The following is a 14,819-nucleotide window of genomic DNA, read 5'->3' on the forward strand; positions in this document are numbered from 1 at the left end:
CCACAAGGTGAGTGCTGGGCCGCGCGGTGGGCCCTTCTCAGGGTCCCTGGCAGCCCCTCGCCGGGATGGCCTAGCGTTTTCCCAGCCTTGACCCCGCTGAAAAGCGGGGAACCCTGCCTTACATGGCTCTCTACACTTACACACACCCACATCTCTGTACATTGTAGCTCCTGGGGCCCTTTAGAAGGCCCTACTTGTGTCCCCTGACAGCCAACTCAAAAGTGCTGCCTTCTAGAAGCCCCCCTGGCCACCCCACCCCAAGTGATCCTCCCACCTCTGTGGCTTCCTGCTCAAAGCCATGCCTCAAACCAACCCTGGGTTTCCTGTGGCCCAAACTCTTCCTCACTAGGGGGCAGTCCTGGGGCCACCCCCTTCTCAGAGCCCCCAAAGACCCAGCGTGAAACTGAGCACAGGGTGACCATGTGCTGATAAGTGCATGAGTGGAGGGAGCCTTCCAGGCAAGGCCAGGTGTGCAGCTTCTGGGTGGCTGGGGCTGCCTAGAGGCCCTCTGAGCCTCAACAGAGCCCTCAACAAAGCCTCCACGGCCCTGGCTCAGCCTTCCCTCCTTGGCACAGCATCCTGTCAGATCCTGGGGCTGCAGAAGGTACCTTGGAGCTGGTGGGCCTGTGAGAAAGCAGCCTGGGCAGATGGGGGGCTCAGGAGTGGGGGCATAGTCTTCTCCACTGGGACTAATTATTTTTTGGAGCTCAGCACGTTAATACTCCACTACCCTCGCCACACACACTCAGAACTCCTATCTCAAAGGCAGATGCACTGAGGTCTCCAGAGCAGGGCAATGGTCTGTCATCACCTCCCTCTGCCCAGCTGGCCCCACCCTGGCAGGGCGGAGCCCCTGGGGAGGCTGGTAGGCTGGGTCCAAGGGTATGGGTGGCAGGAAGACCAAGTATGGGGGCCTGAGTCCTGGTCCTGTCCCCTAGGGGTGTCCCCAACCTGTGGAGTACCTGGTACGCTGGGCCTCGAGGGGCCTGTAGGGAGCTAGACCTGCCAGCCCTCTGCTCACAGCCCCTGGGTGGGAAGCAGGGGGGCTCCAGGGCAAACAGCAATCCAGCCCCTCCCCGCCTGGTTCTCCCACCCTGCCTGTGCTCTCCTGTGTACCAGTTAGCCCTCAGGAATTACTGCCAAGGGGAACTGAAGGACAAGCCCTTTCCTCAGAGAGAGTGAAGGCAAGAACCATGACCATTCTGCATGGGATGGAAAGACAGAGAGTCTTGAAAACACCCTCACTTGAACACGACAAAACCAATCAAACCATCGTATCCCCACAGATGCGTCCCCACAGACACCCCGGGAGCTAGGCCCCCTGGGGTAGGCAGCTCCAGGGAACCCAGCTCAGAGAAGGAGACCCATGTGAATTGGGGTGCCTGCCCTGCTCCTTAGTGGGTGGGGCCTGCTGCTGGGTGGACAAGCCAAGGGAACCAGCTCCTCACCCTCCCCAGGGTCACTGGCTGCTGGGTGCTGTTCCCCAGCCCCCAGTGTTGGTTTCATCGGCAGGGCTGCGAGGTAGACAGGAAGCTTCCCATGGGGTTTATTCAGCTGCACCATAGACACCGCCAACAGTGAGTCAGGTACAAAACTGAGACTAGAAAATCTGTACAGAGTAGTGAGTGGGGTGGCTCCTGGAGGGGCACCAGCCTGGGGCACGGCAGAGTAGGGCCTGCTGGGAGGAGGAAAGGGGTGGCACCGGCCCTCTCCCCTGGAGACCCCTACCTTGCTGGTGCGCCCCTGTCCCCCTGCCCGACCAAGGCCTGTCCCGGGCTGAGCAGCTCTGCAGGAGCCTCTGGGGGGGCCAGAGCTGGGTGAGAGTAGACACTGGCATTATGGCACCGGGAGCAGCACCTCCGGTCCAAGATGCCCGACTCCCACTGCAGCCTCCAGGCCTTCTGTGCAAAGCTTGGCAGGGAGGGGGCCGAGCAGGTGGCTGGGGGCAGCGTCCCTCCAGACAGCCTGGGGACAGGGCTCGTGAACAAGGCCTCTCGGCTTCAAGGAGTGGCGTGCGGGGCTCTAAGCCGGGGGCCTAAGTCATGGGAAGCAGAGCAGGTGAGGGCCAAGGGCTATGGCTGGCCACCTCCCCCCTGGGGTCAGAGATCACAGTCACTCTCCAACTGCCGTGCCTCCTGCCTCCTTGAGGCCTCCAGGAAGGCTAGCTCTTTGGCCTCCTTCTTCTGGTTCCGTGCTTCATACTCTAGCCTGCAGGAACAGGTGGGGGCAAGCTTCAGCAATGGCGACAGTACCCCCTAGGCCCGAGCCTCACCTACAGCAGCCACAGCACTCCCTGGGCCCAGGCCACATCTGTGGCCTCACCTGTTCTTAATGATCCTCTGGACAATGAGGTCTGTGGTGAGGTCGCTGCCACTGTCCACCTGGCAGAAGATACCCCTCCGCTTGGGCTCCTGCAGGTGGGAAGGACAGACCAGGCCCTGCCCCTTGAGCACAGATACGGACATCGCCTGCTGCCCAGCCCGGAGCGCTCATTCCCTCTCGCTCCTTTGCGGACATGCCCTCCTGCTCTGTGAGGCCGTTACAGCAGTGAGGGCTACCACTCCCACCGCACAAATAGGGTGCCACACAGTTCAGATGGGACCCCCACATCCCGAGATGGCCACCATGGACCCACCTGGTACGGGTCAGAGCCGTCCCTGTCAGGCATGATTTCCGTCTTCCCATGACACACCAGGTCCACCTGGCAGGGAGCAAGGGTCAGGGAGCCCTCCCAGGGAGGTGGCCGCAACCCTGGGGGTCCTTCCCCACCCCAGGCCCCTCTCTGTGCCCCGCTGCAGCTCTGGGGCCCAGCCACAGCCTCACCTTGAAGTGGTCCAGGAGCTCAGCTGTAACTGCATAGGGGGCCCCGATCACCACCTCTGACACGTACTGCGGGGACACATACAGCTTGTTAGCCCAGCCCCTGGCCCTGCCAGCCTCAGCCTGAGGGTGCTGGGAGCCAGCCCTAGACACGGGGTGCACGAGGCCCCAGCCCAACACCTGGATGGGGCCTGACACCTGCCGGTTCCAGGTGGGTAAGAGAAGCAGCCCTGGAGAGCCTGCCTGCCCGCCCTGCCCTCACCCCAAGAGCCCCCTCAGGTGGTGTGCCCCTGCGGCCCACTCACCCGGCAGGCGAGCACGCTCAGGGTCCGCTCGTGTAGATTCATGATGGGGTAGTTCTTCCCCTTGTAGTGGTTGACCTCCTAGGGTGGGAGGCCGGGTCAGCCGCTGCCCCCAGCAAACAGAGGCTAGGCTCCCTCCCACCATCTCTCTGCCACTTCTCCCCACCAGAGTGTGGCTGGGAGGAGCGCCCATCCTACATCCCTGCAGGGGATCTCCTTTGCCTCCACCCCCCCCCGACAAGTCAGCCCAGGGTCTGCGAGGTAGGGCTCAGGTCTCTCAGTCCCTGCCTGCAGGGGCACAAGCAGGTGCAGGGCAAGGACCTGGTCAAAGTGCAAGCCTGCGATGACGTAGGGCCGCTCCGCCAGCCTGTGCACCTTCTCCAGGAAGTCCACATGCCCGATGTCTGTGCCCACGTTAAGGAGCAAGCGGTGGGAAGGGGAGGGCCAGTGCAGCTGCCACAGGACCTCGAATGGTAAGAGAGAGGCCCTTCCTGCACCCACCGCCCCCCCCCACCGGCCCCCCCCACCACTCTTCCTTCATCTGCTGCACCCCATCCCTGCTCCGCACCCCCATCCAGGAAAGTCAAGAAGTCAGCGCTGGCCCTTCAGGTCCCGGAGGTGGACAGGCAGTGTGGGAAGTCCCAAGCAGGGTACCCCCACGCACCCCAAGAGGATACGGAAGAGGTCAAAGGCGCCGGCCACATAGATGATTGTTTCCCCAGGCTGGGGCTCCTTCCCAGAAGCAAACTGGATGATCTTCTGGGACGTCTGCAGGAACTGAGACACCCCCGTCCAGGGGTTCCGACCACCCGGGCACTGTAGGCCGAGAGGTGCTGGTCAGCACAGAGGGCCCCCCAGCACCTCCCTTGCCTGGCCCCCGCCCAGGGCTCTTTCTGCAGCCTGGGGGCCCAGGGCCCCTGCCTGTCTCTTTGTCCCAGGAGGCACAGAGCAGGGATGGAAGAGCGGGGGCAGGGCAAGCCTGTAGCCAGAGAAGGCAGCCCAGGCCCAAGGCCAGCACCATGTCCAGGCAAGGGAGTGGGCAGGCAAGAGCACCAGTCCACAACACTGTCCACACCACCAGCAGGCAAGGGGTGTCCTGGGACTGTCCCAGTTAAGGATTCAGGGGCCAGTGGCCAACAAACATAGGCCCTGGGGACGCGGCACCCTGAGGCCACCATCTGGTCACCTGGGAGGAACTTTCTGAGAAAAGTCTCCCGGATGGGTGTTGGGTGATGAGGCTACAGAGGGTGAGAGGCCAGGCTGCCTGGTCACAGCCTCCTCCCGGCAGCAGCTGCTGAGCACCTGGCAGCAAGGGCAGAGGGAGGCCCTGCACCCCTTTTCCTGGGCGGAGGGTGAGGGGCCTGCAGCTGAGCCTGTGCCGGCAAGGTTGACACTCACCTTGCCAAAGCTGTCTGCGTACTCCCGGTACTCGGAAGACATCTCCTATGGAAGAGCAGAAGGGCTGAAGGCCTCACCCTGCAGATATGGCCCACCCCAGGACCCGGCGGGGGGGACACTCAGCCCACACAGGAACAGGTGCTAGTGAAGCTATAGGCCCCCACCCACCCCAACTGTCTCGGACGATGACAGGAAACCCTGGCTCTTGGGACCCCCACATGCCAGAGAGTGATGAAGAGAGTGGAGAGGTGCCCACTCCTCTCAGGCATGTCCTAAACTCTGTGACCAGGGACAGAAGCTCACCTGGCTGCTGTGGTGGGCCTTGGTCACCAGCAGCATGCGGCCGACGAGGTCGGTGGTGGACACGCCCTGGGTGCGCTTGCACTCTCTGGGGGACACAGCCAGCAGGGCTCAGCCTGGGACCCTCATAGGCTGTGACACTGAGGTCCTCCTCCAGCTAACGGCACCCCAGGGACTACTGGCATGGTGGCACCCCCTGCCCCTTGGCACCAGGGACACAGGGAAGGCCGCTGTCCTTAGATCAGCTAGAGGTGCTGTGTGGTTGAATCCCATGGCCACATTATCAAGAAGCGGGCCCCGACCTACCTACCTGTGCTGTCTCTGAGACAGCTTTATAACTATGTAATTTATGCAGAGTTACTGACCGTACCAACTTTTAAGTTTCAGTCGGCTAGAATAAAGTTCCTTTTTTCAGCCGCCTCAGCCACACCAGCCGTGTTTCCACTACTTAACAGCCACGTCTGGCAAGCGGCCGCTGTTCTGGACAGCACAGATCTAGAACATTCCATCCAAGCAGAAGGCTCCACTGCACAGTGCTGCTGCCCCAGAGAACTGTGGCCATGGGGGCAGGGACACTACATGTGGAGCTGGCTGCCAGGACCACATCCAGAACAAGCACCTTTACTCCCTTGGTTCAGAGCTCTGGCAGGTCAGCATCCAGTGACAAGACGCCTCCCCACCACTCCTGGGAGCACAGAGATGGGGGCTCACCTGTACCTCCCTGCCTGCTTCACCTCCTCATAGGTGTCCTGGCCGTCCACAGTCAGCGTGATATCGTCTACAGCACCAAGCACACAGAGCAAGAACCTTAACCCAAGGCGATGGCATTTTGGGGCCCATGACCCCAATGTCAGGCCTACCCAGTGTGGGCTCACTTCTGGGGAAAGAACCCAGAGCTCTCCTCAGACCCTCGAAGGGACTCCAGGTCTGAGATACCACCCATGACCTAACCAGCTCCAGGGGCCCCTGGGTGCTTAGTCTCACAACCACCATACCCGTTTGACCTCCCACACCCGGGGCCCAGCCCCACTCACTGCCATGAACACAGAAGTCGCAGTTGTACTTGTCCAGCGTCTCCAGCGTGGTAACGTAGGGTGCAGCGGCCACCACCTCATCCACCCACTTGATGGCTTGTACCATCTTATATCTCTCCTCCTGGGTGAACACGGGGGGGCCCTTGTGCTTGGAGATCTCCTCTGAGCCGGTAGAAAGAACAAGGAAGGGATGTGACCCTGGAGGGCTGTCCACAGGCTGGTCCGGCACCTCTCTGGGGAGTCCCTCCCCAGCACCAAGCCTGGCTTGTCACCACACGTGACCATTCAGCCTGGCAGATGGGTGGAGAAGGGGGTGCAGCCCAGTGGCCGTGGCTCACCATCGGTGTGCACGCCCACGATGAGGTAGTCGCCCATGGCCCGCGCCTGGCGAAGCTGGTTCGAGTGGCCGTAATGCACCATGTCATAGCTGTGGAAAGGGGTCAGGCCGTCCGTCAGTCCTGAGCAGCCCCAGGTTAGTGAGGGAGCCATGGCCTCTGGGAACTTCAGCCTGCTCCCTCAGGTGGGGCTGGGCCTGGGGGGGTCAGAGCAGAGGCAGATACCCTGCCCTCCACACGTCTAGTCCCAGGGGCCCAAGTGTAGGGACAGACCTGAGTGGGGGGACAGACCAGAGTCCACTGGGGGTACAGAGCCTGCATCCCTCCTCTCACCGAACAGAAACTGCTAGCATAGAGACGCTTCAAGCTAAACCAAAATCAACTTGGGGTGGGTGGTGGTTTGGATCTCATACCACCCTGAGACAAGTAAATAGATCCTGAGACCAATACTAAAGAAAAAGGTCAACAAAAAGGACAATGGTCTGGAAACAGCTAGTTCCAGAAACTCAGCGAGGCCTCATCTCTGGGACAAACGACTACATCCCCCACTATCTGTTCTCAAGCTCGGGGTCTATTTACAACGGAACTTCCAACTGCAAGGCTACCACAGCACCTCGACACCCTCTGGGTTCCTGTCAGGCATCAGGAGGACCCCACGCTTATCTGAGGGCTCTCTTGGGTACTGCTTCCCTCCGGCTGCACCACTACCTGGTGAGCAGGAGCTGTGCCCTTTCTCCACGTGAGGATCCAGATGACCTGGTGGGCACCAGGCACAGCTGCATTATGCATATGTAGCTGGCCCACTCACTGCCCCCACCTACCCCAAGGACAGCCAGCTCACAGGGCTCTGGTCCAGGAGCAGAGGGCAGAACAAGCCCAGGTGTTCTGGCTGGTCATGTGCCCACTGAACAGGGCTGAGCAGAAGGGATCAGAGGTTGAGCCTGTAGAGCACAACAGGGGATGGCCTGGGGCTGGGTGCAGGTGTGTCACTGCTGTGGCTTTGTGGCTGTGGCCTGCCTGGGGCCGGGGGGCCTGGCCAGAGTCAGAATCCATTGCCATGAGGCCATGTCCAGGGCAAAGCACCCTCTCCTAAAGCCCTGGGCTGGGGCTGGGGGTTTTTCTGCAGCTGTCCCGCTTCTAGCTAGATGAGAGTTTCTTTTTGCTCCCATCAAGAAAAGGCATAGAGAAGCATTAAAAGTAACAAACTATCAGTAGCTGTGACTATTCTCACAGCTCCAACTTTCCTGAAAGGCTGCAGATGTTTAGTCTGCCTAAAAAGAATGGGCTAGGGCTGTCCACCTTCTGTGGCAGGCCCTGAAGACAATGGCTGCACTCTGCCAGCACTGAAGCTTGCCCTGTGCCCGGCAATCACGGCTTTCACATTAAAGCACACTGAGAGGTCGGGCTTGGAGGACAGGGAAGACATACCGCCTTCCCCGGGCTTCCCTGGGAAGGCTTCCCTGTGTCCGCTCCTTCAGCTGGAGGTGCTCCTAATCACCTGGAAACAGCCAGGCTGATGACAACTAGAGTCACACAACTTTCTGGCCCCACCGGGGCGGGTGGAGGCAGGCCCAGGCCCAAGGGGCCTGTCTGGCTGTATCACTTGCTGGGAGCCTCAACGGCAAAGGTGCAGGGACCTCCGGAAAAGCGGCGTCTATCACGATCCTCCAAAGAGCATGCCACCCATCCCGAGGCCTCAAGGAGCGCCTGGCGCTGACCCTGGCGTCCTCGGACCGCTCAGAGAAGCGTCCGGGCTCCGGGCGGGTCCCTCTGTTCCCCGGCCGGGGTCCCTAAGCCCAGCGCCGCGCCGTAGACACGGGTCGCGCGGACGCGGGTCCTCTCCTAACGACTTCTCCTTTGAACGAGGCCTGGGCGCAGCAGCACTCAGGCGACCGCCGTTCCCTCCCGGAGGCCCGGCCACATGACGGAGCGCGGCCGGAGGGTGCCTGCCGAGTCGCCGGGCCGGGCCGCGCCGGGCCGGGCCGCGCAGACCAGAGCCGCCCCCGCCCCCGCCCCCGCCCCCGCCCCCGCCCCCGCCCCCGCCCCCACGCTCACCAGCCGTCGCACCACACCCGCACGGCGCGCCGGCCCCCGGGGCCCGGCCGCTCCTCGGCGCCTGTCCCCCCGTGCCCGTTCCGGATCATGGCCCGTCGGCAACACGCCCTGGCCCTTCCAGACAACTCAGCCGCCGCTCCGCCGCCCGCCACCCGCTCCGTGCACCCGCGTCCGCCGTCACGCGGGCCTCACCCCGCCGCGCGCGGCCAATGGCGAGTGCCGCCTGCCCGGGGCCCCGCCCCACCGCCCCGAGACCCCGCCCCGCCGGCCCATCCGCGCCTCGCCAATGGTGTGAGCCGCCTGCCCAGGCCCCGCCCCTCACCAACGGGGTCCAGCGCCCTCCGGAGCCCCGCCCCACTACCCCGGTCTACAATGTGCACCGCCCACCCGAGCCCCTGTGCCTGGCCAATAACACGCAGCACCCGCCCGAGCCCCGCCCCTCCGCGCCTGGCCAATGGTGAACTCCGTCCGGGACCTGGAGACCAGCCCCTCGGTACGCGGCCAATGGCGTGCTCCTCCTCGTCGGAGCCCAGCGCTCCGAGCGCACTCTCTTCGCCGCACATCGTCGTCTTTCGAACTCGCCTGGCAGCTGGCAGAGGCCGGCGCAGTTAGGGCGTGGTACTCTTCTCTGCCGCCTCCTCAAAGAGCCTCCGCTGGGCCCCGGTTCGCATCAACGGCGGGGTTGCGCCCAAGCAGCGGGCACGCGCCGGTCTACGCCCGGGGTCCCCCCCGCGCTCGCGCCCCCGTCGTCGCGCGGCGGAGCCATTCGTGACGATGGGAACAGTGCAGAGATGTTTAATAAGAACGATAAAAAGGGCTGCTGAGAGCCAGGGCTCAAAACCATCCCCCTGCCACACACCCAACAGAAAGGGTTCCTATAAAGAACATTCTTGAGAAGTAGTAAAAAGAGGGCAGGTTCCTGAGACTAGCCTGGTGACTGAGGTAAGGCAGCCCTGTGCTTCCTCTGGGCAGCCAGATGTGAAACGACACCCTCTCTTCTCGGACCTAGGGGCCAGGGGGTCAGAGGGGTTCCCACGGTCAAGCCCATGTCGGAGACACCCACAGCAGTGCAGGGGGCTGGGAGATGCACCTTCCCAGCGATGGGTAAATGGCTAAAAACGTCACCCCCAATGATTCTTCTCACCAGACCCTGGAGGCAACCCCGACCTTCACAGTGACCCTGGCCCTGAATAAGAGTTGGGGCCATTTGCAAAGTGCCACTTGTTTTCACCGTCAGGCACCAGGTTATGTGACTCTTTTCCTCTTTGTGCGCTTGGTACAGCCCCTGCCAAACCAGCCCCCGCGAATGGGGGCTGGACTGGGCGGGGTGCCCTGGTCGCTGGGCCCCTCTTCTCTGCTTCTGCACAGAGGCTTCTGGCTGTGGCTGCCTTCTTCACCAGCACGAAGGGGGGTTGCCAGGGAGAAGATGGGGTCCTGCCACCTACCAGGAAGGGAAAGCTGCATCAGGTACGCGCGGAGCCCGTCTTGGCCACCACCTGCCCCAGGATAGGAAAGCTGACTTCAGAGGTCACCCACCCCCCACCCCTCCACCCTTCATCTTGGGCAGGCTGCGGTCAACAGTAGCTACAGAGCAGTGCAAAAGAGCCAGCCCCTGTGAGCCGTGACTCAAAGGCCAGCACTGCGCCAAGCTGGCTGTGCACACAGGGTGGGCCGCAGCGCGCCGGGGCTACCTCCACCTCCGGGGTCAGGCACTAGCAACTCTGGGTCCCCTTTCACTTGTTCCCCCTTCCCAGACTGTGGGTGGTGTGGGAGCTGACAGGGAAGGGTGGGGAGGCGCAGCCTACGGAGCACGTTGTGAGGAAATCATATGTCTGATTTGAAATGTAGAACCACACGTCATAAACGTAAGATACAGATAAGCACTGATAAAGAAATGAGCTAATTTAATGTAAAAACAAAAAGTGCAGTACACAATAGGCCCACGTTACAGAACACCACAAACATAACATACAAGAATTGCCAGGCCCAGAGGTGAAGGAATCCTTAATTTCTTGAACCCTTTGATTAAAAGAAGTTATTGATTTCCCCTAAAAGACCCTGGAAATTCACAGAGAAAGAAAGTGTAAACTTTTTACTCAGTACACACACCACATCTAAATTTCACAAGTTCTGCATTAAGGCTCCGTCTGTTTAAGCACCCACAGGTATGCCAAGGCCCAAACACCAGTGCGCCAATCTTCTGCTGCCCAGAGCTGCCAAGATGGCGCCCTTCAGAATGCCTCCCACCAGGTACCACATCTGAGATGGAGGGGACATCGGGCAGGAACGTGCTGTCAGAGCCCTCTGCCCATGGGAGTGATGCACCACGCCACCAGGCACAAGTGTACACATGGACGGCAGGTCACAGTGCCCACTCACCTGCTGTAGTGGGGGATCTCCAGGCCCAGCTCGTCCATGAGGAGCCGCATGACGTCGTCACACTTCCCGTGCAGCTTCAGGGTAGCCCAGTCATCCTTGGGTGTCCACTGAGGCCGGGAGAGGGGCATGAGCACAACGCACACTCCCCCTTGGGCGGCCTGGCGGCCATGGCCCCTTCCCGCTCAGTCAGCGCCCCCCAGCCCACACTGGACCTGCTGGCTCTTCCTTCCTAAGCCACCCTGGGCCTCAGTTACCTGCAAGTTCACGATGTACAGCTTGGGTCGTCGGCTGGGGGGCTTGGTCATGCACCAGAGGCGTGGATACTTCTTCAGGACCTGTGGAGACAGACAGACAGACAGGGCACACATGTACACAGGGAGGGAGGCTGTAGCTGGGCCTGGCCAAGAGGCTGGATAGTGTGGGAGAGAAGGGGCCGGGCCAGCTGGCTCCGTCTGCTCTGGTGCTGCCGCCTGCCTCGTACCTTTAAGCTGGAACCCAAGCACAGGATTGTGTCTGCTTTGCTGGCAGCTGCAGTGGCCGCCTCCCAGTTCAGCGGCTGCCCCAACGTGCCCCGCTCCCCAAAATGCACGATGGTGTCGCGGAGCTGGGCCCCACACCTGTGGCAGGCCCGGCCTGTCTGGTGCCGGTGCAGGGCGGTGCGCTCTGTCACGTCGAACACCCGCACATACTCCCGGTTGGGGGTGCAGGAGGTGCAGACCTGAGGGAGGGTCTCCATGAGAGGGGAGGTGCCCCATGAGGAAGGCTGGTAGGGGGGCATGAGTGGGAAGGGGTGGTGAACAGAGAGCGCTCTGTGAAGGGCGTGCCCCATAAGTAGGAGGGACCACAAACAGGGAGCCCTGCATCCCCTCCAGGCTGCGCACCTCAATGTGCATGTTGCCGTGAAGCTCAGAGATGGCCATGCGGGGCAGCCCGCTCCGCAGGTGGAGCCCATCACAGTTCTGAGACACCACGTGCTGTACCTGGCAGGACAAGGGGCCTGTCAGCAGGGGCAGGGAACAGCCAGCCAGCCCAAGAATTCCAGGACCCAGGAGAGCCCCGGGCTCTCAGAGTCGCTCTACCACAGGACGGGGGCCTGGGCTGGCTCTATGCCCCCTAACGGCTCAAGCACGAATGGGAGGTAAGCGATAGCAGCGCCCCTCTTAGCTGGGAAGGAACTCGGGGCTCCAGTGAGGCAGACGGCGGGGGTCGCTCTGCCCAAAGTGCACACTCTTGGGTCACTGTCTCAGATCCCTCCAGACCCAGGTGAAACCACCCTCCCCCACTCGTTGTGAACCGCCTCCTGTGACTAGGGCTGTGTCTGAGGTTTGCGAGGGTAACACAAGTGAGCATGAGGACAGGGGCCATAGCAGCTCTGGGACTGAGGCCATTAGAGCAGAGGAGCCTTGGCCGAAACTGGCCTTGCTCCTCCCCAGGCTCCTGTGTGCTGCCCACCCATGTGCTTACCAGCTTCTGCTCATGCAGGCGGGCAATGCTCATGTGCGTGAGGGTCGGGTCGGCCTCGCTCAGGTCAGTGGCACTGCCGGGTCAGGGGAAGAGTGAGGTGAGGGTGCTGCAGGGTCAGGCTGCTCTGCCCTGCCCTCCTCTCTTGCTCAGTGGCCCCGGGGTGGAGTGGGTGGCTGAGGTCTGCTTACCTGATACTTCTCCCTTTCTGCAACAGCGTCCACACTCCATTGGGGCCCCGATAATCTGGAATGGAAGCCGCCTGCATGTCCAGAAAGAAAACAAGTCTGGTAAAAGGGTCTCACTGTCGGGACCAACTGAATTTCCAAGAACACGAAGCAGGCGTCTCTCCTGCCTCATTCAGGGCCAGCCCATGACTGCCTGTTCCCCTACAGACCCAGCGCCTGACCTGCCTGACGGGTGTACCACCCGTGGCTCCTGCCTTCCCAGACTCCCCCTTCCCCACTGCACCCAGCTTATCCTTCAAGGCTGGAGGAGGCCACCCACTCTGGGAGTCCTTAGCACCACCCACAAACCTCTGCTGTATTGCCATGTCTGCCCTCCACATGGTGGGAAGCACTGCTCAGCTCCTCTGAGTGTCCCCAGGCTGAGCCCAATACTCAGGAAACACCAGCAAGTGGGGGACCCCTAAGTGGGAAGGCTCTTCTGTCCAAATTCTTACACATCTGATCCTTTTATCTCTAAGAGGCTCCTGTTCTACTTTAACAAAACCAGGACAATCTCTCCAGATGAGAAGAAATGCTAGTTTGTTTCCCAAGTTTCCGGTACAGGAAAACGAGCCTATCTGAGAGAAAAGGACAAAGAAGGCTGCCAAAACCCAGGTGCCTGTGCTCTCCGGGCTGAAGGACCTGCCTTCCCATCACACTAATGAGCAGCACCTGGCTTTTAGGACCACTGATAGCTCTCCAAAAGGCCACAGTCCTGTCTTTCAGTAACCACATGACTGAATTGTACATTTGACTGGTAGGGAGGGGGGAAGCCTGACTGCCTGGGCTCCAGGTGCTCACAGGTTAGATCACCGAGAACCTTCCACATTCTCACTACCCCAGTTCAAGGCCACCTCTCCCTAAAAGCCAACCTGAGTTGAGTTTCCCCACTCCCTGACCCCACCGAGTGCAGAGCCTGGATTTGTCACATCCCCCTCACACATTCAACTCCACGTTACCACTGTTTGTTTACACGCCTTGTCACATTAACAACAGGTTTCTCAAAAAACAGGAATCAGTTGGTGTTCACCTCTGTGGGGTGACACGTGCCTGACGCTCAACACAGAACCATCGTATTAGACAGAGTATGTGCCAGTCACACTTCCAAAGCTAGTCATGTCCCACAGCTCCTCAAAAAATCAGGATTCGCATCCTTACAGTCTCACTTTCTATTTTCCTCCAACGTGTAGAAACCACGAAGAAGCCAGGTTCAGGAGTCAGCTGCAGGGGTAGCTCTGCCTACATGACCGTGGGCCAACGGGTTAACCTCCTTCACCGCAAATGAGGAAGTACCTGCAAGCACTAAGCTGTTATGTCCTGTTTTTTCTCCTCTGCTTTTCTTGTCTTTAACCAGGTGTAACAGAGTTCCAGCATCTTTATAGTGTTGGGAGTTTTATGCTCCCTGTTAGGCAGTGCCGTTTGTATTTCTCTAAGAAAGGAAAACACTTTACAGCTGTTCTATTTTGTTTTTCACCCCAGTCTACAGTGCTGAACTCTGTTCTGGGGTGCGTCACCCAGAAGAGGGCGCCCCATGGCCACCCCTGGGACCGGCAGCCACGTGACCCATGGAGCGCGCGCTCTCAATTTCTCTGGGGCCAGGAAAAGTCCTATGAGTCAGAATCGACTCCACGGCAACGGGTTAGGGGAAGAGTCCGGAGGGCGTGGGGTGACCCGGGGCGCAGCTGTTCACCCGTCCCTACCGTGCTGATCCCTGCGCCTGTGTAGACAACCAAGTATTTGGAGTTCCTGACGGCGCTGGCCAGCTCCTGGACTTTCCTCCGCAGCTCTTCCGGGTCATCGCATACCTGCGAAGACGCCGAGACTGGTCATGGCCCTATCCTTCGCTCTTGCCCCCCACCCCAGGAGCTGAAAAAGCCGGGCCAAGCAATCCCAGGCAGATGACAGCTACGGCAGGAATGCCGTCTGAGACACGCTGGGAACGAGGCCTGACACGAAGCACGCTCTGGACTACGAAGCGCTCCCATTCCTCCGATCCACGCCGGCACCCACGTTTGCTGTCACCTCAGGAGAGGCGACGGGGCATCGGGCCAACCGAGTGGCCCGGACCGGCCAGCGCAGAGCGAGAAGCACGCCCTCGGAGCGCCGCGCCCGTCCGGCCCGCGGGACTCGCCTCCTCCTGGCGCCGCTTCAGGCCCTCGCGCCGCCGGCTCCGGCCCTGCAACTCTGTCACTAGGTCCTCGCTCTCAGCCAGCAGCCGACCTTCCTCTGCGCTGCGCTCAGTGACCGCCTTCCTCAGGATGCGGGACACCTGCGGACGCGTGGGCGAGCGGTCAGGGTCGCGTGGGGCCTGGCCCGGGCGGGGCGCGGGCGGTGGCCTACCTGGCGGAGGCGCTCCCGCTGCTGCTCCTCCCGCAGCCTCCGGACTCGCTCCGCCGCCTTGCGCTCGGAGCGGCTCAGACCGCCGGCTGCCATCGCTCCCCGGCACCTGCGCTTCCGCTTCCGCCTCGCCGGCAGCCTCGTGCCAGGCGCATGCGCGCGTCAGGCCCC

The 14,819-nt window shown here is 61.3% G+C and overlaps 2 protein-coding genes across 7 annotated transcripts; both read right to left on the reverse strand.

The window, feature by feature from the left end:
- Nucleotides 1-1,228: 1,228 nt before the first annotated feature.
- Nucleotides 1,229-8,459, reverse strand: PCYT2 (phosphate cytidylyltransferase 2, ethanolamine). 3 transcript variants are annotated; one of them, XM_049860106.1, is made up of 13 exons: nt 8,437-8,459; nt 6,193-6,281; nt 5,855-6,016; nt 5,532-5,598; nt 4,824-4,908; nt 4,521-4,565; nt 3,800-3,938; nt 3,444-3,526; nt 3,126-3,203; nt 2,824-2,889; nt 2,636-2,701; nt 2,323-2,411; nt 1,229-2,208 (listed from the first exon to the last, which is right to left on the reverse strand). In XM_049860106.1, exons 2-13 carry the CDS (start codon nt 6,272-6,274, stop codon nt 2,100-2,102), a joined length of 1,071 nt encoding a protein of 356 aa, XP_049716063.1. In that variant the 5' UTR covers nt 6,275-6,281; nt 8,437-8,459; the 3' UTR covers nt 1,229-2,099. The 3 variants fall into 3 exon arrangements, with proteins under 3 accessions (XP_049716063.1, XP_049716062.1, XP_049716064.1); XM_049860105.1 differs by lacking the exon at nt 8,437-8,459 and adding an exon at nt 8,245-8,425; XM_049860107.1 differs by lacking the exon at nt 8,437-8,459 and adding an exon at nt 7,011-8,135.
- Nucleotides 8,460-8,681: 222 nt separating this feature from the next.
- SIRT7 (sirtuin 7) lies at nt 8,682-14,774 on the reverse strand. 4 transcript variants are annotated; one of them, XM_049860934.1, is made up of 10 exons: nt 14,652-14,774; nt 14,443-14,580; nt 14,012-14,116; nt 12,276-12,346; nt 12,088-12,160; nt 11,505-11,603; nt 11,105-11,386; nt 10,878-10,958; nt 10,624-10,730; nt 8,683-9,685 (listed from the first exon to the last, which is right to left on the reverse strand). In XM_049860934.1, exons 1-10 carry the CDS (start codon nt 14,742-14,744, stop codon nt 9,490-9,492), a joined length of 1,245 nt encoding a protein of 414 aa, XP_049716891.1. In that variant the 5' UTR covers nt 14,745-14,774; the 3' UTR covers nt 8,683-9,489. The 4 variants fall into 4 exon arrangements, with proteins under 4 accessions (XP_049716894.1, XP_049716891.1, XP_049716892.1 ...); XM_049860935.1 differs by having other exon boundaries at nt 8,685-9,685; nt 11,105-11,341; XM_049860936.1 differs by lacking the exon at nt 8,683-9,685 and adding an exon at nt 9,895-10,302.
- Between the last annotated feature and the right edge of the window lie 45 nt (nt 14,775-14,819).

Source organism: Elephas maximus, chromosome 19 (genome assembly GCF_024166365.1).
Source record: "Elephas maximus indicus isolate mEleMax1 chromosome 19, mEleMax1 primary haplotype, whole genome shotgun sequence".
NCBI lineage: Eukaryota > Metazoa > Chordata > Mammalia > Proboscidea > Elephantidae > Elephas > Elephas maximus.

What these genes read in the sequence shown, in the direction of transcription:
- SIRT7 (XM_049860934.1), bottom strand. Translation starts at nt 14,744, where the DNA reads ATGGCAGCCGGCGGTCTGAGCCGCTCCGAGCGCAAGGCGGCGGAGCGA. An exon ending in TGAAGCGGCGCCAGGAGGAG is followed by an intron (nt 14,117 to 14,442) that starts GCGAGTCCCGCG and finishes GCGTCTTCGCAG; the next exon opens with GTATGCGATGACCCGGAAGA. An exon ending in TGTACATCGTGAACTTGCAG is followed by an intron (nt 10,731 to 10,877) that starts GTAACTGAGGCC and finishes TCCCGGCCTCAG; the next exon opens with TGGACACCCAAGGATGACTG.
- PCYT2 (XM_049860105.1), bottom strand. Translation starts at nt 8,333, where the DNA reads ATGATCCGGAACGGGCACGGGGGGACAGGCGCCGAGGAGCGGCCGGGC. An exon ending in CGGGTGTGGTGCGACGGCTG is followed by an intron (nt 6,282 to 8,244) that starts GTGAGCGTGGGG and finishes CCCTTTCCACAG; the next exon opens with CTATGACATGGTGCATTACG. An exon ending in CGTGGGCGTGCACACCGATG is followed by an intron (nt 6,017 to 6,192) that starts GTGAGCCACGGC and finishes CTACCGGCTCAG; the next exon opens with AGGAGATCTCCAAGCACAAG.